Source organism: Lissotriton vulgaris, chromosome 3_1, assembly GCF_964263255.1.
Source record: "Lissotriton vulgaris chromosome 3_1, aLisVul1.2, whole genome shotgun sequence".
Classification (NCBI taxonomy): Eukaryota; Metazoa; Chordata; class Amphibia; order Caudata; family Salamandridae; genus Lissotriton; species Lissotriton vulgaris.
The window spans coordinates 944,935,542-944,958,219 of NC_141689.1; the positions used below are offsets into that span (position 1 = coordinate 944,935,542).

At 50.5% G+C, this 22,678-nt stretch overlaps 1 protein-coding gene across 3 annotated transcripts in view; it reads right to left on the reverse strand.

Moving 5' to 3' along the window:
• Positions 1–22,678, reverse strand: part of NAA35 (N-alpha-acetyltransferase 35, NatC auxiliary subunit) — a 485,576-nt gene that overhangs the window by 291,162 nt on the left and 171,736 nt on the right. For all 3 annotated transcript variants that reach the window (XM_086961291.1, XM_086961289.1, XM_086961290.1), the window contains one exon: positions 22,610–22,653. In XM_086961291.1, coding sequence (XP_086817417.1) covers positions 22,610–22,653 — 44 coding nt within the window. The remainder of the gene's footprint in view (positions 1–22,609; positions 22,654–22,678) is intronic.

The following is a 22,678-nucleotide window of genomic DNA, read 5'->3' on the forward strand; positions in this document are numbered from 1 at the left end:
CCAGCTGTATGCAAATGAATCTTGACTCTGCTCCAACAGGAACAGTTCACTTAAAACTGCCAAGCCAGGTCCTCTCTGAACTGGAACACAAGCAACCCCAGAGAGGTCTCACACCGATTGCGGCTATTCAGTCAAGCGTAGCTTGCTTCCAGTGGCACAGTGAGTAAGGACCCATGTCTGGACATAACCTTGGCCACTTAGGATGTTAGATAAAACAAACTTTTTGTATTCTTCAAGGGATTTGGCTTGGGAATGGGAATGGGAATGGAGGCAAGTAACTTAGGACTTCCGGTGGCCCAAAGATTTCAGCAGGGATTTCTAGATAGGATTATGTTATGTACAAAAGATTTTGTGGGTAGATTTCAAGGTGCATTATTGGAGTTGGAGCAAAGTTCCATTGGTGGGAAAAGAATACACCTGCTTAGCAGACTAAAAGCATAAAAGCAAAATGTATCTGGGCTTAAAAGAAAGTTCTTGCACAAAAGGATCCTAGAGGGTACAAGCAGGTTGGTACCTCCTATGCAAACCCTCTAAAGGTGCTCCTTTTGCTTCAGCGGACTGATTTTGTCAATGTTAGACGTGCTAAACTGAACATTTTACTCGCAAGGTCCCACTCTCTGAAATCTATTCTACCTGATGGGTCTGTGCCAGTCAATTTCCTTTGCCAGACTAGGTTACTCCCAGCTCTAGTGAATCTCTTGTGTTAGACCTGGCATCCTTGGTGTGGTTTGCCCTCAACTTTCTGCCTTCAGACCTGTTTTTGCAGACTTCATTTTTGCTGACCTTCGACAGCGCATTTACCACTGCCAACCAATGCTAAAGTGCATGTGCTCTCTCCTTAAAACCTGTTGAATTGGCTTATACCCAATTGGCATATTTCATTTACTTGTAAGACCCTAGTAAAGTGGCACTACCTGAGCCCAGGGCCTGGATATTAGATGCTACCAGTGGAGCTTGCAGCACTAGTTGTACCATCCACTTAAACATGTCTTGGGCCTGCCACTGCAGCCTGTGTGTGTGCAGTTTTAAATGCCCTTTCGACCAAGCAAAATAAACACATCCTCAAGATGGGACCCACTTATGTTGCCTTAGGGGGGTCAACCTGATTTGAGAACCAGTGGACCAGTGGAGAAGTGTGGCCCACTGGTTAGAGGAGACAGACCTGGAAGCAGAGGTCAGCCCGGGACCAGCGTTCAATTCCCGGCTCGGCGGGGTCTTGAGTCCTAAAAAAAAATGTCCATGGACTCGACAATTCTCGCTCCGGTGCCTACTCGATTCACGGGTTCACACTCTGCGACTCTGGGCAATAGCTTGCTTAATCTCCACAACGGCCCCTCGCGGCGGGATGCCTGGCTTGCACCTTGCGGATACCCTGCCGGGGTTATCTCACAGGGGAATACCAGGACGGGTACCCTAAGCAAGCGCTTAGAAACCGCTCAGTGATGTGCGCTATATAAATTCCTGTACATTTACATGTCTTTAGCCCAGTTTCAGAGACACTGACATATGAGGTTGCATTAGAGAACCCCTAGGCCAAGTTCCCAGCCCTAACCAATAAATCAACTGAGTTCAGTGGTTTAATTCGCTAATATCATATTCCAAGATACGTCCTTTGAAGCTTAGGTGTCACAGGGGACTCCATAGAGGGTGCTGACCTACTATTGAATCTCCCTGAATTAAAAAAAATTGTAAACCATTTAGTTCATAACTGGATTCTGTACACTAGTGAATTGAACAGTGCCATAACAGGTCATATATAACTGGACCCCTCCCTGTCACCAATGACTTCACATTGACTCTGCAAGATACTAGTGACTTTACTACAATAGGATCTTTATTTTACTGGTAGGTCTTTGGACTTGGAGACACTTTGTTTTGGTGCTGGGAACTAAGCAGCCCAAAATAATCCCATTGAGCTATCCAACCTGGTGCACAGAGTTATATCAGTACAAGGACATGGCCCAGATGTACTGCATCAGCTTTGTTTACACAAACCAAAACCCCTTGTGAGGAAAATTCCACACAAGAAAGAGAGACCTGATGAGTTCTGAAGATCACGGGTCGACCCGAGAGCTGCGAAACAGTATAATATTAGCCAAAAGACCAATGTTCTACAATCAATCTAGTACCTAGCACACAAGAGCTACAGAAACTTTCTGGGTTACATCTCTAAACCAGAAGTTTCTAGCACCTTCAGTTTGTCTTTAAATAACCTATGTTTAACTGATCTTTGCACTCACGTGTAAATACAAGTCTAGTTATTCTTGAATTTGTAGCTCTAAGTACGGATTGTAGCTACTGAGTGATATTACCACTGGGCAAGATTATACCCCTGAATTGCTCAAAATTCATACCAGTCAAAGAAGAAAATGCCCAGTAATCTCTTACTTCTCCAGAACAGCACAACTATCTGAACTTAAACAGCACAGAAGAAAAAAAGTAGTAAACAACAATTTGACCCAAAATACAATGCCTCCTTTTCCTGGCCAGAGAAGGAGGGTGCAATCTCAACTTCAAAAGAGAAACTCAACAATCGTGTGGTCTGGTATGACACAGACCTAACTTTCAATGAACACCACAAGAGTCAAGAGAAAAATCAACTCTGAAACTCTGAAAATATTGTGCTGAAAGAGAAACTCCAACCTCTCCAGATGAGATTTTTCGTCGTAATTACAATTGTACCAAAAAGTGAGATTCTGCAGCTCCAAAGGGTCCAACCTAAAACATCAAGAATTACCTTGGAAATAAAGAAATTAGACTGCAATACCCTTCCTTCGATAAAAGACTGCAGGCTCCCAGTGGAGAAATGGACCAAACTAAAGCAACTTCATTTAATCTACAAAGCCTATGATTGAAAAAGGTAATAACTATCTGGAGCACTGGCATCCCACTAGACCTGAACTTGCACCCACAGGTCAGGGAATTTGTAACTGTTCTTCAAAGCCACATTTAACAGAAAGAGGTGCTTGCCAAACAGCAAGGACAAGTCAACATCGGCACCTATGTATCCTCATTATCAATGTTAAACGAGGGGCACCTTGAGGGCACCCTGCTTAAGCCTGTGTCTTTCAGAGTTTACCTGTTTCCGCTATCTGAATTATTGGGTAAATGTAAAGTTGGGATATAGTGGTATGCTGATGACACCAAAAAATACAGTAAAATTTGCAGCAGACTTAGCAAGTACACCTGTTAATTTTGAGGAATGGATGAAATCCAGGTGGCAACAACTAAACAGTTGTAAAACAAAATCACTTCCTTCGGCCTAATTGGATTTGAAAGTTAACATCTCAAAATCCCATGTTATGGTGGCCGGCGCTCGGAGCAAGAACACAAAGGTTAAAACTTTTAGGTGTAATGGCAAGGAACTGACGAGGGTGCCTTTTTTCTCCTACCTGGAAGTCCTCTTTGATGAGAAGGGTAATTGGCGTCCCCAGATGAAGCTAAAGAGCGACGTAGTAGAAAGATCTACAACTGCTCTCCTGAATTTCTCTAAGAGATTGGAAGCTAGACCCATGGAGGCCATGCTAAAGATCTATAAATCCAAGTGCTTGGCGATCGCGTCTTATGGTGCGGCTATTTGGGGCTACGTAGCTCCGAACAAAATACAAATTGCTGGAAACAGGTTCCTTAGATCTATCCTTCCCTAACGCAACCATCCCCTACATTCTCAATACACTCTGAAGTAGGTCTGGGTTATGTTATGGATCACCTAAAAATGGCTCAGCTGATTTGTTGGGCAAAAACCTGGCTGAACAAAGAGATTACACTTAATCACCTGATCTTAAAGGATTGTGTAGCCCTTGAGAACTCACCGACGAACTCAAGAGCTCCAAGAAGAACTGCCGAGCCCTCGAGAAAGCCTGGAGAAAGGAACCCACGCCGGACAACAGGACCACCCTCAAGCTCGCCACCCGGAAATACCACCAACTGATCCGCACAGCCAAGAAAACGGCTTTCAAGAACCGACTAGACAACAACGCACACAACTGCAAGGAACTCTTCAACATTGTGAAAGAGCTCTCCAACCCCAACGCCGGAAACAACGACATCACCCCATCGCAAGACCTCTGCAACTCCCTCGCCTCCTACTTCCACAACAAGATCGCGGACATACACAACAGCTTCAGCACTCAACCGACGCACGCCACGACCGCAGCAAAGCCGCCCACCACCACCCTCCGCGCCTGGACCCCGGTCAACACCGAAGACACCGTCCGCATGATGAACTCCGTCCACTCCGGATCTCTGACCGACCCCTGCCCTCACCACGTCTTCAACAAAGCCGACGCTGTCATCGCACCCCACCTGCGGGACATTATCAACACCTCATTCGACACCGCCACCTTCCCCGAGAGCTGGAAGCACGCCGAACTCAGCGCTCTACTCAAGAAACCTACAGCAGACCCCACCGAACTCAAGAATTACCGCCCCATCTCTCTACTCCCGTTTCCAGCCAAAGTCATCGAGAAGACCGTCAACAAACAGCTGGCCGCCTTCCTCGAAACGAATGGATCCCTCGACCCATCGCAGTCCGGATTCCGTGCCAACCACAGCACCGAGACCGCCCTCATCGCCGCCACCGACGACATCCGAGCCCTGATGGACAACGGAGAAACAGCGGCCCTCATCCTCCTAGACCTCTCCGCGGCTTTCGACACGGTCTGCCACCGCACCCTAGTGCAGCGCCTCAGCAACGTCGGAATCCAGGAGAAGGCACTGGAATGGATCGTCTCCTTCCTCGACGGAAGAACACAGAGAGTCCGCCTACCACCGTACAAGTCAGAGGCCACCGAAGTCATCTGCGGCGTCCCTCAAGGTTCCTCGCTGAGCCCTACTCTCTTCAACGTCTACATGAGCCCCCTCGCGGCCATCGCACGCCAACACAACCTCAACATAATCTCCTACGCCGACGACACCCAGCTGATCCTCTCCCTGACCAACAACCCCGCCACCGCCAGAGCCAACCTGCACGAAGGGATGAAAGAGGTAGCCGAGTGGATGACGACGAGCCGCCTGAAACTGAACTCAGACAAGACGGAGGTCCTCATCCTGGGCTCCTCGCCCTCCGCCTGGGACGCCTCCTGGTGGCCCCCCGCCCTGGGCACCGCACCCAAACCGACGAACCACGCACGCAACCTGGGCTTCATCCTGGACTCCTCCCTCTCCATGACCAGGCAAGTCAACGCCGTCTCGTCGTGCTTCAACATCCTGCGCATGCTTCGGAAGATCTTCTGGTGGATCCCCACGGAGACCAGGAAGACCGTCACCCAGGCCCTCGTCACCAGCCGACTGGACTACGGCAACGCACTCTACGCCGGAACCACCGCCAAGATCCAGAAGAGACTCCAGCGCATCAAGAACGCCTCAGCCAGACTCATCCTCGACATCCCACGACCCAGCCACATCTCCGGACACCTAAGAGACCTGCACTGGCTCCCGGTCAACAAGAGAATCACCTTCCGTCTCCTTACCCACGCACACAAAGCTCTCCACGATCAAGGCCCGAGCTACCTCAACAACCGCATCAACTTCTACGCTCCCAAACGCCACCTCCGATCTGCCAGCCACGCCCTCGCCGCCGTCCCACGCATCCGTAGAGCCACTACAGGAGGAAGGTCCTTCTCCTACCTGGCCGCCAAGACCTGGAACTCCCTCCCGGCCGACCTGCGCCTGACCCAAGACCACCTCTCCTTCAGGAAGAAGCTCAAGACCTGGCTGTTCGAGCAGTAGCGGCACCCCGCCCCCCCCCCCCCCCCCAAGCGCCTTGAGACCCTACGGGTAGGTAGTGCGCTCTATAAATGTCTTTGATTGATTGATTGATTGATTGATTGAGAAGGTAGATAGGGTCCCATGGTTGGCGCATGTTAGAGCGGCATGCGTCAGGTTGGGTCGAACAGATCTGTTTTCATCCCCACAGGATATTACGAAGGAGGATATAGGGTGGATCAACCACAACTTTCGTAATCTGTTGGAGGCTGAAAGGGAGGAGCAGGAGCTGAGAAAGCCAGTGGCCAGAAGCATTTATTGCTTATCAATTTCCCTATCTATTGAACTGTATCTGAAGTGTGTCACCAAGCCTTTCCATCGCTTTTTAATGGTCAGATTTCGGGTCAATCTTATTTACCTTACGTTGGGCACATTTTCTAAATGGGGGAAACCTGAAGATGCACCGCCTTGTTCCTGTGACAATTTTTCCACACAGGACACACTCCATTTGGTAATGTTCTGCGAGCATTATTCAGACGCGTGTAAAAAAAATGTAATCCAATTTTGCGCAAGGCTGGATTTGTACAAGTAAGGCCTGCTCTCACATATTTACAAATGCTTAGTTCTGTCCAGGTGATTTTTAGCGTGGCCAGCTTTTTGGCGGCCGCGGGCCGGTTAAACAAAAGAAGACCCCTTTATATATAATTATCCAGTAGGGTTCAAAAGGGGATTATGGTGTTTCCTGGATTTTCCAAATGGTGCATTTTATATCAGATTTTTACCAGTTGGTTAAGGGCTTTTTTATACTGTATATGACACATTTAATGAATTGTAGACAGTGTATATATGAATTGTAACTAATCAAATGCTCATTTTTATTCTTTTATATTTTTAATGTGTGGAGGTTCATGTTCTTTGTATTGTTTTTTATGATTTTAATTAATCGAAATAAAGAACTTCTAACTGACTACTGACACAACAGAGGATCTCTGGTAAACTAGGTGGACTCTACAAACACCCAAGGGAGACATTTAGCTGCACATCCCCTTCTCTCCTCATTTCCATCAAAATATTTGCATCTATGTCTCCTCACATACTTTGTACTTTTCTCACTAGCATCTTCTAGTCATACTCCACATATTACCCAAATTGCATTCCTTGAATCTCCCTGGACACCTTCCCCGAAATCCCTTCCTTAGAGGGTCACCATGCATGTGTTTCAGTCAGCTCTTAAAAGCCCCCTTTTCCGCCTACAGGGCTAGAACGGGTGACAATCCTTTCTTTACTGTGCGCCAATATCCAGCCAACGACCCCCAACAACCAGGTATCTCAATGTAAATAAAGTATATAGCTAACAATGTAATATTTTTAATGCCATTAGTCAGGCTTCATCACCACATACATATCTTTCAAACCACCAGTGATCTTGTGTTTGCAATTATATTCATGTACAGAGTTCCTGTTCAAAATTCTCAGTTTAATAAACACAAATCAGTTATTCAACAAGCATTTACAATGCAATGGTCTCGGCATTATTAAAGGTAGAGCTATTGGCATTGCTTATGACATTTTTTTTTTAAACATAAATAAATGGTATTGTCATTTACAATGGCAATAGGTGAGCATTAGAGAGTAAGTAGAGAGTATTCGCAGACACAGAGGAACACACCACACAGTGAATGCTTACATCAGTAAACCCACACTGTCCAACTCCATACTGCCCAGATGCTCTTAACCGCCCAAGCGAGAGGCTCCAACCCATTTCCACATGCGAGGCGATTATGAAGACATGGTACTATAAAAATAAGTCAAAGATAACTCACTGTGCTCCTTAACGCTTTCTTCAACTGATGGACTCACACTTCCTGAGTTTATGATACTGTTATTAAGTTCCTATGTTACTGTCACCAGTAGTAGAACTGCCTAATAATATTTGATCTCTTCTGCTGCAAGACTATGTTCATAAAAACCTTTCATGATGTGTCCTGATCTGGTGCGAGGCATTATTCACACAACTTACAACAGTCAGTGTCCTGCCTGGCTGTAAAGACCTCTCTTTTTCTCCTGTGATATTGAGTTTTGCAATTTCACCTGGCACTGGTAAGAGCTGCACCTGGAATGGGAACTTTGGGGCGAATTATTTGCTAGAGTACTTGCTTTTTTAGGTCTCGTGACATTTGCAGCGCGTAAGCGCTGTCTCGCCAGAGACCTATTGTCAGCGACTCAGCTTTCCAGGAGACAAGAGATGGCCACGCGCATCTTCAAAAATCGGATCTGAGCGGGCCGCACGCGAACGCGCACGCTGTGGCCATCTCCTGTGTCCTGGGAAGCTCCAACACACACAGGCACACCTCCCCCTGCTTACACACACGCATGCGCGCACACACAGAGACACACACACACGAGCGCACATACACGACGCACACATACAGAGACACACCCCCCGCCGTCGCACATATACACACACGCACGCGCGCACACACACACACACACACACACACACGAAAGCACAGAGACCCCCCCCCCCTACAACTAAGGCCCACTTACCGCCACTCCGGACTTCTGCATCCTCCGCGGGGCTCTCCCTCGGGCATGGGAGCCTGCGTCTCCACTGCTCCTCGAGGCGGGGCTTCAGAAGACGGAAGTCCCGCCCCACGATAGGTTTCGTTTTCTCTGATGTTGAAGTAGAAGCTGGGACTAGAGATAGCGAAGAGAGGGGCTTAACAATGGTGAGCCTTTCACGAGAGGATTCTGGGTAGACTGAATTTTGTTTGTATAAAAGTCACAAGGTGATTTCTTTATACGACCGTGGTAGACTTTGAGAGCCATACAGTCTACTTTACAAGCTGGGTCATCGGCTATGCGCGCAGAGGTGCCCTTGTCCGCGAAAAGTCTAATTAACTAAAGGAGCTATTTGATCCTGTGCTCCGCTGATCATGAATTGTCTAGTTATCTAAGACTATGAACAATATCACTCCAAAAGGACCACCACCCTCCGCCATGATTCCTTTTCCACAATTTCTTTTATTTCAAGTAAGCGCCTACCACAGTTCGGTGATGACTGTTTCTTTTTCTGCTTTCTTTTAATTGATCCTGCATGTGCCTGTTGAGTGATTGTGGGGAGGGTTTCAGTGTGGGTGGGAAAGTGGGCGAAGGCAAGACTGAGTCAGTGGTTTGATGTATGGATCTATAAGTGCAAGGATGTGCGCTACCTTCATTTATGTTATGGTGTTGAGTGCCTAGACGCATCTCGGACCTCTAGACCTATTGGCTTGACCAGTGCTTTTTGTTTCTTTTCCATCATCACATAACTACTGTGCCACTCAATTATTTTGTCGGTTTGTATAGCGCTTTGATTAAAGCGCTCTAAAATTTAGTGATATGAATGTCCCTTTCGCCGTGGTGTCCAGCATGGACTCGCGTTTAATGTTCTCCGCCCAAAGCATTCCTGCAGACGCTGTCCCCTCTCTGACACCGAGCAGGAATCGGCACGTTGTGTGCACAGATGATCCCCCTCGGCACTTTAAGCACACAGTAAGGCCGGGCACTGGGAGCCCGGGGGCCACAGGTTCTCTGGCAGCCTTAAAACCCTCAAACATTCTGTCAAATCACTTGATGCACCGAAGCTCAGAAAGGTGACGCAGCGCTTTATAAAACTACTAAGTTAGTAAATAAATAAACATAAGAATCATGTTGTGGGAGGACAGAGCTATCTCGCAAAGGCCCCCTCAGCGGCGGGCCTGGTGTTTGATTTTTCCCATGCGCTGCTCCCCTGTGCATCTGTTTTACATTTGCACACATTTTGGGGATTTCACAAGAACGGATCTGCTCCCCTGTGCCAACTCATCCCTGCCACCATGCTCGGGAGCCCAATATTGTTCTGCAGCTCCTGGGATCCCCCCCTCTTCCTGTGCTCACCGGGAGACAGAGAACTGGAGGAGCGAACAGCAACTTGTCCAACTGGAGGAAACAAAATAGGATGTGGTTTTGGCGTCCTGTGTGGAAAGACAACGAAAACCGCTTCTCTAATTGCCACACGCTTTAGTACTGGGGCGATACAAGGGGACTGAAGGGCACCGACTCCTGTCTGCTGTTCGTGGAAAAAGGGCGCTGCAGAGGAGAGGCCACTACGTGCCCTGGCATGGAATGTGCCCTAGCGGCTGTTATCAGAGCCCTGCTTACCAGTTGTAACAAACTGTGTGATCCTGCACAAGTCACTGTCTCCGCGCTGAGTTGTTTTATGTGCCCCCACAGCCTATAGACTTATATAGCGCCATAAATTGAGGGTTTTCCAGGCACTATTGCATATCACTCAATAGATATTTAAGCTGCCACGTCTTCAATTTCTTTTTAAAGTTAACACTTTATCGAATTTCCTACTGATTACAGGAAACCCGTTCCACTGCCATGCAGATGTGCTTTTTATGTTCTGTGGACTTCTCTGCAGACCCTTTCTGGGAGCTGTTGATCCGCGGGCTGGCATGGAGTCCCTAAGCGATGCCAGAACTAATAACAGCTTTGACATTGGTTGCTGCAGTGTCCTCTCGTGAGTAGGCCAAAGTGAGGGTTCACTGTCCGTGGGCAGAGAGCATAGGTCACGTGCCTGTCCCCTGGGAGCTCTTCACCCAACATGGCACCGAGAAGTTTAGATGAGTGGAAGACTCGAGGTACGATGTTCCCATGACTTGGTGCTCTTATAACCCCCACCGTAACATTTAGAGGTGGCGCCCCCCGCCGTTTCTGGCTTTGCTCTCTGAAGGATGTAATTCCCTCACTTTAGGTACGTGAAATCCAATGTTTATATTAGGCGTCCTTCTTTGTACATTCACAAAATAGTTCAGCGCTGTTGCAGTAAACACTTGAAAAAAGCTTTGGTTTAGGCTCTTTAATAACAAAGCCCACCCTTTACTATATTTTCAAGCACATCTGTGTGGTTTCTGTGAAAGAGCTAGTGATATTCCAACTTTGTCACCACCCGTCCCTATCAGTTGTAAAAAAATGTGTTCATCGTTAACGCATCCACAATTAACTATTGTAGCAATCGCAGTATGGCGCACTTTACTTTTAAACATATTCATCTAAAGCGCAGCATGCCACCATTTCTACAAAAATAAATACACATTTTTTTGGCCTACAATTTATATACTTTTGTTGCAATTGGTGTTGCAATATTTAGCAATGCCAATAGCTCAAACTTAATTAATGCGAGACCCATTGCATTGCAAATGCTTGTATTCCCACTTACAGCCATGCCTCACCCTGCATCTCTGACTGCCCATAGTAATCTTGGCCTTCTAATTCACAATAGCTTATGTTTTCTGTAGTGTATCCATCCATCCATCCATCCATCCATCCATCCCCCCCACTCCATCCATCCATCTATCCATCCCCACTCCATCCTCCTCACTCCATCCATCCATCCCCACTCCATCCTCCTCACTCCATCCATCCATCCCCCACTCCATCCTCCTCACTCCATCCATCCATCCCCCCACTCCATCCAACCATCCATTCCCCCACTCCACCCCCCGCTCCATCCATTGATCCCCCACTCCATCCCTCCATCCATCCATCCATCCACACTCCATCCCTCGCCCAAAACTCCATCCCTCGCCCAACACTCCATCCCTCGCCCAACACTCCATCTCTCGCCCAACACTCCATCTCTCGCCCAACACTCCATCTCTCGCCCAACACTCCATCTCTCGCCCAACACTCCATCTCTCGCCCAACACTCCATCTCTCGCCCTACACTCCATCCATCCATCCATCCATCCACACTCCATCCATCCATCCATCCATCCATCCATCCATCCACACTCCATCCATCCATCCATCCATCCATCCACACTCCATCCATCCATCCACACTCCATCCATCCATCCACACTCCATCCATCCATCCACACTCCATCCATCCATCCACACTCCATCCATCCATCCACACTCCATCCATCCATCCACACTCCATCCATCCATCCACACTCCATCCATCCACACTCCATCCCTCGCCCAAAACTCCATCCCTCGCCCAACACTCCATCTCTCGCCCAACACTCCATCTCTCGCCCAACACTCCATCTCTCGCCCAACACTCCATCCATCCATCCATCCATCCACACTCCATCCATCCACACTCCATCCACACTCCATCCATCCACACTCCATCCACACTCCATCCATCCATCCATCCATCCATCCACACTCCATCCACACTCCATCCATCCATCCATCCATCCACACTCCATCCACACTCCATCCATCCATCCATCCATCCATCCACACTCCATCCACACTCCATCCATCCACACTCCATCCATCCACACTCCATCCATCCACACTCCATCCATCCACACTCCATCCATCCACACTCCATCCATCCACACTCCATCCATCCACACTCCATCCATCCACACTCCATCCATCCACACTCCATCCATCCACACTCCATCCATCCACACTCCATCCATCCACACTCCATCCATCCACACTCCATCCACACTCCATCCATCCATCCACACTCCATCCACACTCCATCCATCCACACTCCATCCACACTCCATCCATCCACACTCCATCCATCCATCCATCCACACTCCATCCACACTCCATCCATCCACACTCCATCCATCCATCCATCCACACTCCATCCACACTCCATCCATCCACACTCCATCCATCCACACTCCATCCATCCATCCATCCACACTCCATCCATCCATCCACACTCCATCCATCCATCCATCCACACTCCATCCATCCATCCACACTCCATCCATCCATCCATCCATCCACACTCCATCCATCCATCCATCCACACTCCATCCATCCATCCATCCACACTCCATCCATCCATCCATCCACACTCCATCCATCCATCCATCCATCCACACTCCATCCATCCATCCATCCACACTCCATCCATCCATCCATCCATCCACACTCCATCCATCCATCCATCCATCCACACTCCATCCATCCATCCATCCACACTCCATCCATCCATCCATCCACACTCCATCCATCCACACTCCATCCATCCACACTCCATCCATCCACACTCCATCCATCCACACTCCATCCATCCACACTCCATCCATCCACACTCCATCCATCCACACTCCATCCATCCATCCATCCATCCACACTCCATCCATCCATCCATCCATCCACACTCCATCCATCCATCCACACTCCATCCATCCATCCACACTCCATCCATCCATCCATCCATCCACACTCCATCCATCCATCCACACTCCATCCATACTCCATCCATCCACACTCCATCCATACTCCATCCATCCACACTCCATCCATACTCCATCCATCCACACTCCATCCATACTCCATCCATCCACACTCCATCCATCCATCCATCCACACTCCATCCATCCATCCATCCATCCATCCACACTCCATCCATCCATCCATGCGCCCCACACTCCATCCCGCGCCCCACACTCCATCCCGCGCCCCACACTCCATCCCGCGCCCCACACTCCATCCCGCGCCCCACACTCCATCCCGCGCCCCACACTCCATCCCGCGCCCCACACTCCATCCCGCGCCCCACACTCCATCCCGCGCCCCACACTCCATCCCGCGCCCCACACTCCATCCCGCGCCCCACACTCCATCCCGCGCCCCACACTCCATCCCGCGCCCCACACTCCATCCCGCGCCCCACACTCCATCCCGCGCCCCACACTCCATCCCGCGCCCCACACTCCATCCCTCGCCCTCCCTCTATCTCTCTCTCGCCCTCCCTCTATCTCTCTCTCGCCCTCCCTCTATCTCTTGCCCTCCCTCTATCTCTTGCCCTCCCGCTATCTCTCTCGCCCCCTCTATCTCTCGCCCCCTCTATCTCTCGCCCCCCCTCTATCTATCTCTCGCCCTCCCTCTATCTTTTGCCCTCCCTCTATCTTTCGCCCTCCCTCAATCTATCTTTCGCCCTCTCTCTATCTCTCTCTCGCCCTCCCTCTATCTCTCTCTCGCCCTCCCTCTATCTCTCTCTCGCCCTCCCTCTATCTCTCTCTCGCCCTCCCTCTATCTCTCTCTTGCCCTCCCTCTATCTCTTGCCCTCCCTCTATCTCTTGCCCTCCCTCTATCTCTTGCCCTCCCTCTATCTCTCACCCCCCCTTTATCTCTCGCCCCCTCTATCTCTTGCCCCCCCTCTATCTCTTGCCCCCCCTCTATCTCTCGCCCTCCCTCTATCTTTCGCCCTCCCTCTATCTTTCGCCCTCCCTCAATCTATCTTTAGCCCTCTCTCAATCTACCTTTAGCCCTCCCTCTATCTACCTTTAGCGATCCCTCCATCTATCTTTCGCCCTCCCTCTATCTATCTTTCGCCCTCCCTCTATCTATCTTTCGCCCTCCCTCTATCTCTCTCGCCCTCCCTCTATCTCTCTCTCGCCCTCCCTCTATCTCTCACGCCCTCCCTCTATCTCTCTCACGCCCTCCCTCTATCTCTCTCACGCCCTCCCTCTATCTCTCTCACGCCCTCCCTCTATCTCTTGCCCTCCCTCTATCTCTTGCCCTCCCTCTATCTCTTGCCCTCCCTCTATCTCTCACCCCCCTCTATCTCTCGCCCCCTCTATCTATCTCTCGCCCCCTCTATCTATCTCTCGCCCCCTCTATCTATCTCTCGCCCCCTCTATCTATCTCTCGCCCCCTCTATCTATCTCTCGCCCTCTATCTATCTCTCGCCCTCCCTCATTCTATCTTTCGCCCTCCCTCATTCTATCTTTAGCCCTCCCTCTATCTACGTTTAGCCCTTCCTCTATCTACGTTTAGCCCTCCCTCCATCTATTTTTCGCCCTCCCTCCATCTATCTTTCGCCCTTCCTCTATCTATCGCCCTCACTATCTATCGCACCACCACAGCATCACTCAGGAGCACCACAACATCACTATGCGCAACCAAAATGCTTATACCTACAACAGTAACTTACAATATTATTATGATATAATATTATTGCCAACATTGCTTAATATTTTTCAACAGCTATCATCTTGCAAATCATCTTTATACACCAATACAGACTTTGCTAAAAATGTAATGCAACACATGGTCATATACAATGCTAATAACTCAAACTTTAATGCTGTGAGACCTATTGCACTGCAAATGCTTGTTTCAACTATTATTTCAGAAACGTCATGTAGTGACAGCGCATTCCAAGGCATTGATCCCACATTCTACTGAGACTAATGATAAAATGCTGTTTCTGTGCTTCCATCGAAAGCAACGTGCGTGTGTATATAAAAATATATATATATATATATATATATATATATATATATATATATATATATATATATATATATATATATAATATCCAGAGAGAGTAAAAGGGGGGCAGAGAACACAATAAATAGAGAGACGGATTAAATAGAGAGGCAGAGAGAAAGGCAGACAGACACAGTGAGATAAGCAAGCGAATGGAGGGTGAAATAGAGAAACAGACAGAGAGAGAAAGAAGAGACGCAGAGAAAAGGAAGGAAATGCAGACTGACAGAAGCATGCAGAGAGGATGTGGGAGAAGCAGACAGAGGCAGAGAAATAGAGAGGTAGCCGTAGAAAAGAGGCGGTAATAGAGGCAGAGATAGAAATGAAGGGAGAGAGAGAGAGGGAGCACAGAAGAAAGAGACACAAACTAAAGACAGAGAGAGGTAGAGAGAGCGGGCACAGAAGAGGGAGAGAGAAATAGAGAGAGGGCAGCGAGCGAGGGAGAGACAGAAATAGATGCCGAGAGGGAGACATGGTTTCCCCCAGCGCGCGTTGCCCCTTTGGTTGCGGAAACTCTGATCTGGCCTGCACCTCCTTTGGCGGGAATCGTGGTGCTGGGACAAGCCCGGAGACCTCTTCTCGGCAGACTCGGGCTGGGACCTCGTGGGAGCGCCTAAGAGTCACTTCTTGAGGGCACTTGTGCGTCAGAAGCGTCGGGTTAGAAGGAGGCCCTGCGATTGGGGACAGGGCGGGTGATGAGGATACCAGGGAGGCGTGAGGAGGGTACCAGGGAGGGTGAGGAGGGCACCAGGGTGGGTGTGGAGGACACCAGGGTGGGTGAGGGGGATACCAGGGTGGAGGACATCAGGATGGCTGAGGGGGACAACAGGGTGAGTGAAGGAGACACCAGGGTGGGTGAGGGGGGACACCTTATGTCTGTTCTTGGAGAAGTGACAGGTGAAGAGGAAGAAGAAGGAAGGAAAGAAAAGTACAGAAGACCAAAAAGCGAGAAAAGCAGTGAGTGAACTGAAAGGAGAGAGAAAATTCGGAAGCGGGGAGGAAGGAAAACCAAAGGTGGGAGAAAGACACAGCAAAGGGTGAGGCCGGAGACCGCGGGCTGGCAGCCTCGAGTGCTCCAGGGGCCTCTGTCACCGCCTTTCTCTCACTGTTCCTGCTGAGGGCGCAGGACTGCTGCAGACACTACATGAAACTAGCGCCTTTGTGGCCTGTCAATGCGCTATTCATAGCGAGAATGAGCGAGCGCTGTGCTGATGGTGGTGGAGCTAAGAGAACAGTTTCAGTTTCCATTTGACCTGTCTAATAAAGCCTCACATCTTTCCATCTCACCTCTTCAGTGCCAGGTGGGGCGCAGAACAATTCACGGGTTGATCCCGGGCGCATCACCCGACACAAAGGGTGGGAGGAGGAGTTGGGGGGCTCGGAGGCGCAACATTTAAAAGGTGCGTTCTTTAGAATCAAAACTAGAAAGCAACGCGCCCCCCCTCCATAAAAAAAAGTGGGAAATGGGCTGGAAGGGAGAATCCTCCAGCGATGAAAGGAAGCACACACCGTTTGCCAATCAAATCACAGGTGCCAGTCATGTGTAATCGGATTACTTCGGATATAGTTATACAGGATCTAAATGGTGTGGTTATTTATCATACATTTTCCTGCCATTATTCTACAACATAATCTTTCGAATGAGGTGTTTTAGGGTAGACTTGCTCCGCAATGACGCTTTATTGAGAAACAATGAAAAACGTGAAATGCGTCACGTTGCGGAACAAACAGAGATGTTCACATCATATAGTTATTAGCAGATACACTCCATGGAGCCCATTACACTGAACGCAGGTGGATGAGGGGCGGAAGCAGCCTTGCCTGGGTTGGCACTTATTGGCCAGTGTGCCCCGCAGTATGTGCACAGCAATATTTCCAAATCTGCCACAGAGCTGCATGGTGATCTCCACAGCATGCACATTCCCCCGCTGAGCTGGCTTACGGGAGTTAAGGCACGTGTGCCCTTTCGTGTTAAACGGAGATCTCTGCTTTAGATTTTCCACCCTGACCCGCTGATCTATCTGTACCTGTGACAACCGTGTCTGCATCCCCGGGACTCCCGGGCGAAGGGGATAAGAAAGCGGTGCTCGCGGGGGCTCTTACCTTGCTGGGGCTCAGCTTCTCCACCACTATTAATACAGTTACAGTGCAGCACACCCCACAGCCAGACTTCCGCCTTCCGCGCTCACCTGAAGAGCACTTGCACGCAGGGGGCTGCAGTAGCGGTGCCCGCACTCGGTCTGCTTGGGCTGAATGAGCAGGAACCCACAGGCAGAGCACAGGAGCCCAGAGCTGGGGGCCGCATCTAGGGGCCGCAGGGGGGACACTAGTGCTACCATCCCAGGCCGCTGGGGTCCAAAGAGGTATGCTTTGCCCCCCTTTGCTCATGACCCCCCGAGGGCGGCACTCACCTCACGTGCGGCTGCTGGCTGCAGCCCCGTCCAGCCAGCAGAAGAAGTCCGCTCAAGAACCACATGGCGTTCCTCATCTTTGGCAGCGCTCTGACTCCACGTCCGCTTCCCTCGGTGCGCTGCTGCAGGAGCCGCCGCTGTGGACACGGGGTCCCGGATGGCCATGTGTATTCGTGTTGTGGGGCAGGGATGAGGCGTGAGAGGGGAGGACAAAAGGGGAGCAGTAAAATAAAACAAAGACAGACCGTGTGTAACGCGGAGGCACGGTCCTAGATGGGCTAGCTGACAACAACAACAAAAATAAACAAGCATTTACAATGCAATGGTTTTGCCTTTGTTAAAGTTAGAGCTATTGGCATTGCTCTTGACATTATTTTTATTTGTTTTTTTTTTTAACATAAATAAATGGCATTGTCATTTACAATAGCAAATTCAACCACTCATCTAACCCATCTGAACACCCAGCCACTGATCCACCCGCTCATCTATCTACGCATGCACTTGCCAATCTCTTCATTCACCCACCCAGCTGCCCACTTGTCCATTCTGGTACCCACTCATCTATCAAAGCAGGCGCCCGCCGACCTCATCATACATCCGCTCCCTCGTCCCTCCCTCCAGCTGCCCACCTACTCATCCATCCACTCATCCTTCCACCTATTCATCCATCCGCTCACACATCCATCCGCCCACTCATCAATCTGCTCATCCTTCCACCCGCTCATCCATCCTCTCACTCATCCGCCTGCTCATCCTTCCACCTACTCATCCACCCACTCATCCTTCCACCTACTCATCCACCTACTCATCCACCCACTCATCCTTCCACCTACTCATCCACCTACTCATCCACCCACTCATCCATCCGCCCACTCATCCATCCGCCCACTCATCCATCCGCCCACTCATCCATCCGCCCACTCATCCATCCGCCCACTCATCCATCCGCCCACTCATCCATCCGCCCACTCATCCATCCGCCCACTCATCCATCCGCCCACTCATCCATCCGCCCACTCATCCATCTGCCCACTCATCCATCCGCTCATCCTTCCACCTACTCATCCATCCGCTCATCCTTCCACCACCTCATCCCTCCACCCACTCATCCATCCACTCATCCTTCCACCTACTCATCCATCCACTCATCCTTCCACCTACTCATCCATCCACTCATCCTTCCACCTACTCATCCATCCGCTCACACATCCATCCGCCCACTCATCAATCTGCTCATCCTTCCACCCGCTCATCCATCCTCTCACGCATCCATCCGCTCATCCTTCCACCCACGCATCCATCCGCTCATCCTTCCACCTACTCATCCATCCGCTCATCCTTCCACCTACTCATCCATCCGCTCATCCTTCCACCTACTCATCCATCCACCCACTCATCCTTCCACCCACTCATCCTTCCACCCACTCATCCTTCCACCCACTCATCCTTCCACCCACTCATCCTTCCACCCACTCATCCTTCCACCCACTCATCCTTCCACCCACTCATCCTTCCACCCACTCATCCTTCCACCCACTCATCCTTCCACCCACTCATCCTTTCACCCACTCATCCTTTCACCCACTCATCCATCCGTTCATCCTTCCACCTACTCATCCTTCCACCCACTCATCCATCCGTTCATCCTTCCACCCACTTATTCATCCGCTTATCCTCCCACCCGCTTATTCATCCGCTCATCCTCCCATCCACTCACCCATCCGCCCATTCTTCCCGCCACTCATCTATCAAAGCATGCGCCGTTCATCCATCCATTCATCAGCTCACGTGTCCATCCCTCCATCCTTCCGCTGCCTGCCTGTGGGAAGAGTCCAAGCCCGCACGCATGTCCCCCTCCCCGTTCCATTGAGTGGGGGATTCAAATTTTCTGACACTCTTGCCGTTATAAAACTTTTAAATAAATTATATGACAAAAAGTGAGAGGCGTCCAAGGGGTAAGGGAGAGGAATGCGATTTGGTAGGAGTACTAGGAAAGAGAACACAATATTTTGAAAATAAAAAAAACATTTTTGAAGACTTTCAAAACTGGAGTGCCTATGCGTTTTTGTCTGTGGGTATGTAGAAATTCCTGCTGAAATCCAACTGGCATCTCATTCTCAACCTACCCGACTGAAAGCACCCCTACCATTCTATTAGGAGATACATATATTAGGGAGGGTGTAACCCCCCGCTTGCACATGCCTAAGGCCGCCCCTGAGCACACACACACACAGGCGTCCCACTAATGTCCTCGACGCGCAATGCCTGACCCTACTCCATATCATGCATTGTCTGGACAGGAGCCCATGGGATGCCACACATGAGCGCTCCCACAATCACAAATGAAAGATGTCAGGTTGGCGACCGCCCTCTCCCTCCTGCAGGCCTCACTCCGGCCAGCAGCACAGTGGTGTGTCACCTGACTCTACAGCACACTGCACGGTGTCTTATGCCCTCAGTTCAGTGCCAAGAATGGTGAACACAGGCGCACATTAAAGGTGTCATGTCTACCGCCCACCACAGCACCCGTGCCAGGCCTCCAACCACAGTGCACATCACACACAGCGTCTGCTAATGCAGAGGATAATAAACACACGGGCTGTCAGTGTCCTGCCTAGCACCCTTGTGACGCCACTGCACCCCTATGCGCACACGTCTCCGTACCACGCTGCACAGTGTCTGCAGCCGTCATCAGTGCCAATAAAGACCCTCGGCCGGATCCCCACCAAGTATGCAGGACAGTCAGCAGCCATCAAAGAAGCACAGATGCAGCTGCACACAGATGCACAGGCACACAACCTAAAACAGACACACGCCTCATGGATGGCATGTGAGACCCTCTTCCAATGCGAACTAACACCTGCTGTTGCAGTGCACTCATGTTCTTGGGCACAGATAGGTGCACACAAGAGCAGCGCGTGCCGAAGATGCAGTGTCAGCCCACCTCCCTGGCCTCCAGTGCAGCAGGTGGGGGGGATCTGTTGATGCACGCCGGTCAGAGATGCATCATTAAAGCAGGAGGGGGGGCGCGGGGGCTCGCGCAAGCTGCAGGAGGCGTCAGTCATACACAGCAACAAGTGTCTTCCACCAGGCGGGCAGAGCAGCATGAGCCCATGCAACCTTCAGCACCACTGCCCTGCTCTCTGCCCACCCATTCTCACTTGCCCATAAATACGTCACAACATCACCTGCCCGTGCAAGCTTCAGTACCAATACCTGGCGCTGCCTGCCCTGCTCTCTGCCTACCCGTCTTCCTCCCCCGTCTATGAATGCATCACAGCAGCATGAGTCTGTGCAAGCTTCAGCAACACTGCCCTGATCTGCCCGCTCTATGCCCACCCGTGCTCTCCTGCCTTTGTATGTGTCACAGCAGCACGATCCCGTGCAAGCTTCAGCACCACTCCTGGATCTGTCTGCTGTCTGCCCATCCATGCTCTCTTGCTCATGGGTGCGCCATGCAGCACGAGCGCGTGCAATCTTCAGCAACACTGCCCCGCTCTGCCTGCTCTGTGCTCACCGCGCTCTCCGGTCCGCGTATTGACAGTAAGAGTTTAGCAAGCAATAGCTTTAATTTAGCCGTAAATGCGTGTTTTTAACGTTTAGCAATTATCGAAATAATTAAACACCTAACCACCTCAGGGAAGAAGCTAAACTGCCTTCCCAAAAGCACAGTGGAGGGCACAGAAGGAAACATAAGTGACGCCAAGTGCCAACAGGGAGCACCAAACGTGGCTGTGCCCGCGGGATCAGGTGCGCCCTTCCTCGTCTGAAGCCCGGACACCCACCCCTTCAGTTTTATGGGGGCTCCTGTCCTCTCAGCTTACCCCGATGTTGACTAAACATATGTATGTACACGACTCTAATGAGGGCATCTCAAATAAACTTCCCTTTGCGGATCAACTAAAACACTCGTTTTGATATTAAAAAAAAGAAATAAAAGGGGGCGGATTGCATGCATAATGGAGCTGATCGGAGCTGTTGTGGCAGAACCCCCACCCCCCGCCCGGTGCATGCATTCCAAATGTGCCCCAGTGGAGCATTTACCGCCATACTTCTTGTCCTGGGCCGCCGTCCTGGCGGGGGCTCCTTGCGACGGCGGCAATCTGTTGACTTCTCCGGTCTCCCTCTTCAGCATGGGAGACCGGCAACGTCCTCCGCTTCTTCCGGGGCTCCCTCCAGGCAGGCCACGGGAGCCCCGCGTGGGCCGCCATACTTCTTCTGGGCCGCCGTCTTCCTTCTTCCCCCGGGCGGCGGGGGGCGGGCACTTCCGGCCGGCCGCGCTAGGATTGGCCGGCCGGCTGAAGAAACCCCCGGGCGGGGATCGAGCAGGGAGGGAGGGGGGGGGGGGGGGGGGGGAGGAAGGGAGGGAGGGGGAAGGTCACTCACCTCCAGACCTGGGCATAATAAGGAGACCCGTCCCGAGCAGCAAGGGAGGTGCCGGCAATGCCGGACCAGATTCGGGGGCGTTCCCGGCTTTTGGCTGACGTCGCGTGACGTCGGCAAAAGCCAAAGAATCTCGGGAACGCCCCCGAATCTGGTCCGGCATTGACGGACAGGCCCCTCGTCCAATGGCTAGGCTCCATTTATGGAGCCAGCCAATAAATGACGAGGGCCGATCCCAAACCACACTACAGTTCTCATTAGGTTTTCGCCTGCGCGAAAAAGCTGCGCAGAGCGCAGCTTTCGCCAGGTAAAACCTAAAAATGGAGGCCGCAACTCCGAAAATTTTGGGATTCGGGGGCGTGTTTTTGCCTTTCTGAGTGACGGATGACGTCACAGTCGAAAAAACGCGAAAAAACACACCCCCGAATCCGAAAGAGACATGGCTTGAACTGGGTGATGCCCCTCTCATCCAATGGCTGACCTCCGTTTAGGAAGCCAGCCAATGGAGGAGAGAGGCGGGTTCAAGCCCCCATACTCCAAAACATGAAATCTCCTCCCGGAGACTGCGCAAGCGCAGCCTTACGGTCCTCGACCTAAAAAGGCACTTCACATGCAACAGATTAGCCACAAAATTAGAGCATGATGATTACAATGAAATACTAAACCTGTGTACGTAATACAGGATCAATCAATACACAAAACGTGAGAAAATATAGAGCAGGAAAGGCCGACATTAGGATGTTATGGTGACAAGGCAAAGGAGTCTTCAGAGGAATATAATAAAATCATACGATCAAGAAGAAGAAAAATAATGAGTACCTTAACTCTCCTTTGCATATCTTCTTCTACATCTTTCAGCATACCTAAAACACCATATAAGATTTCCAT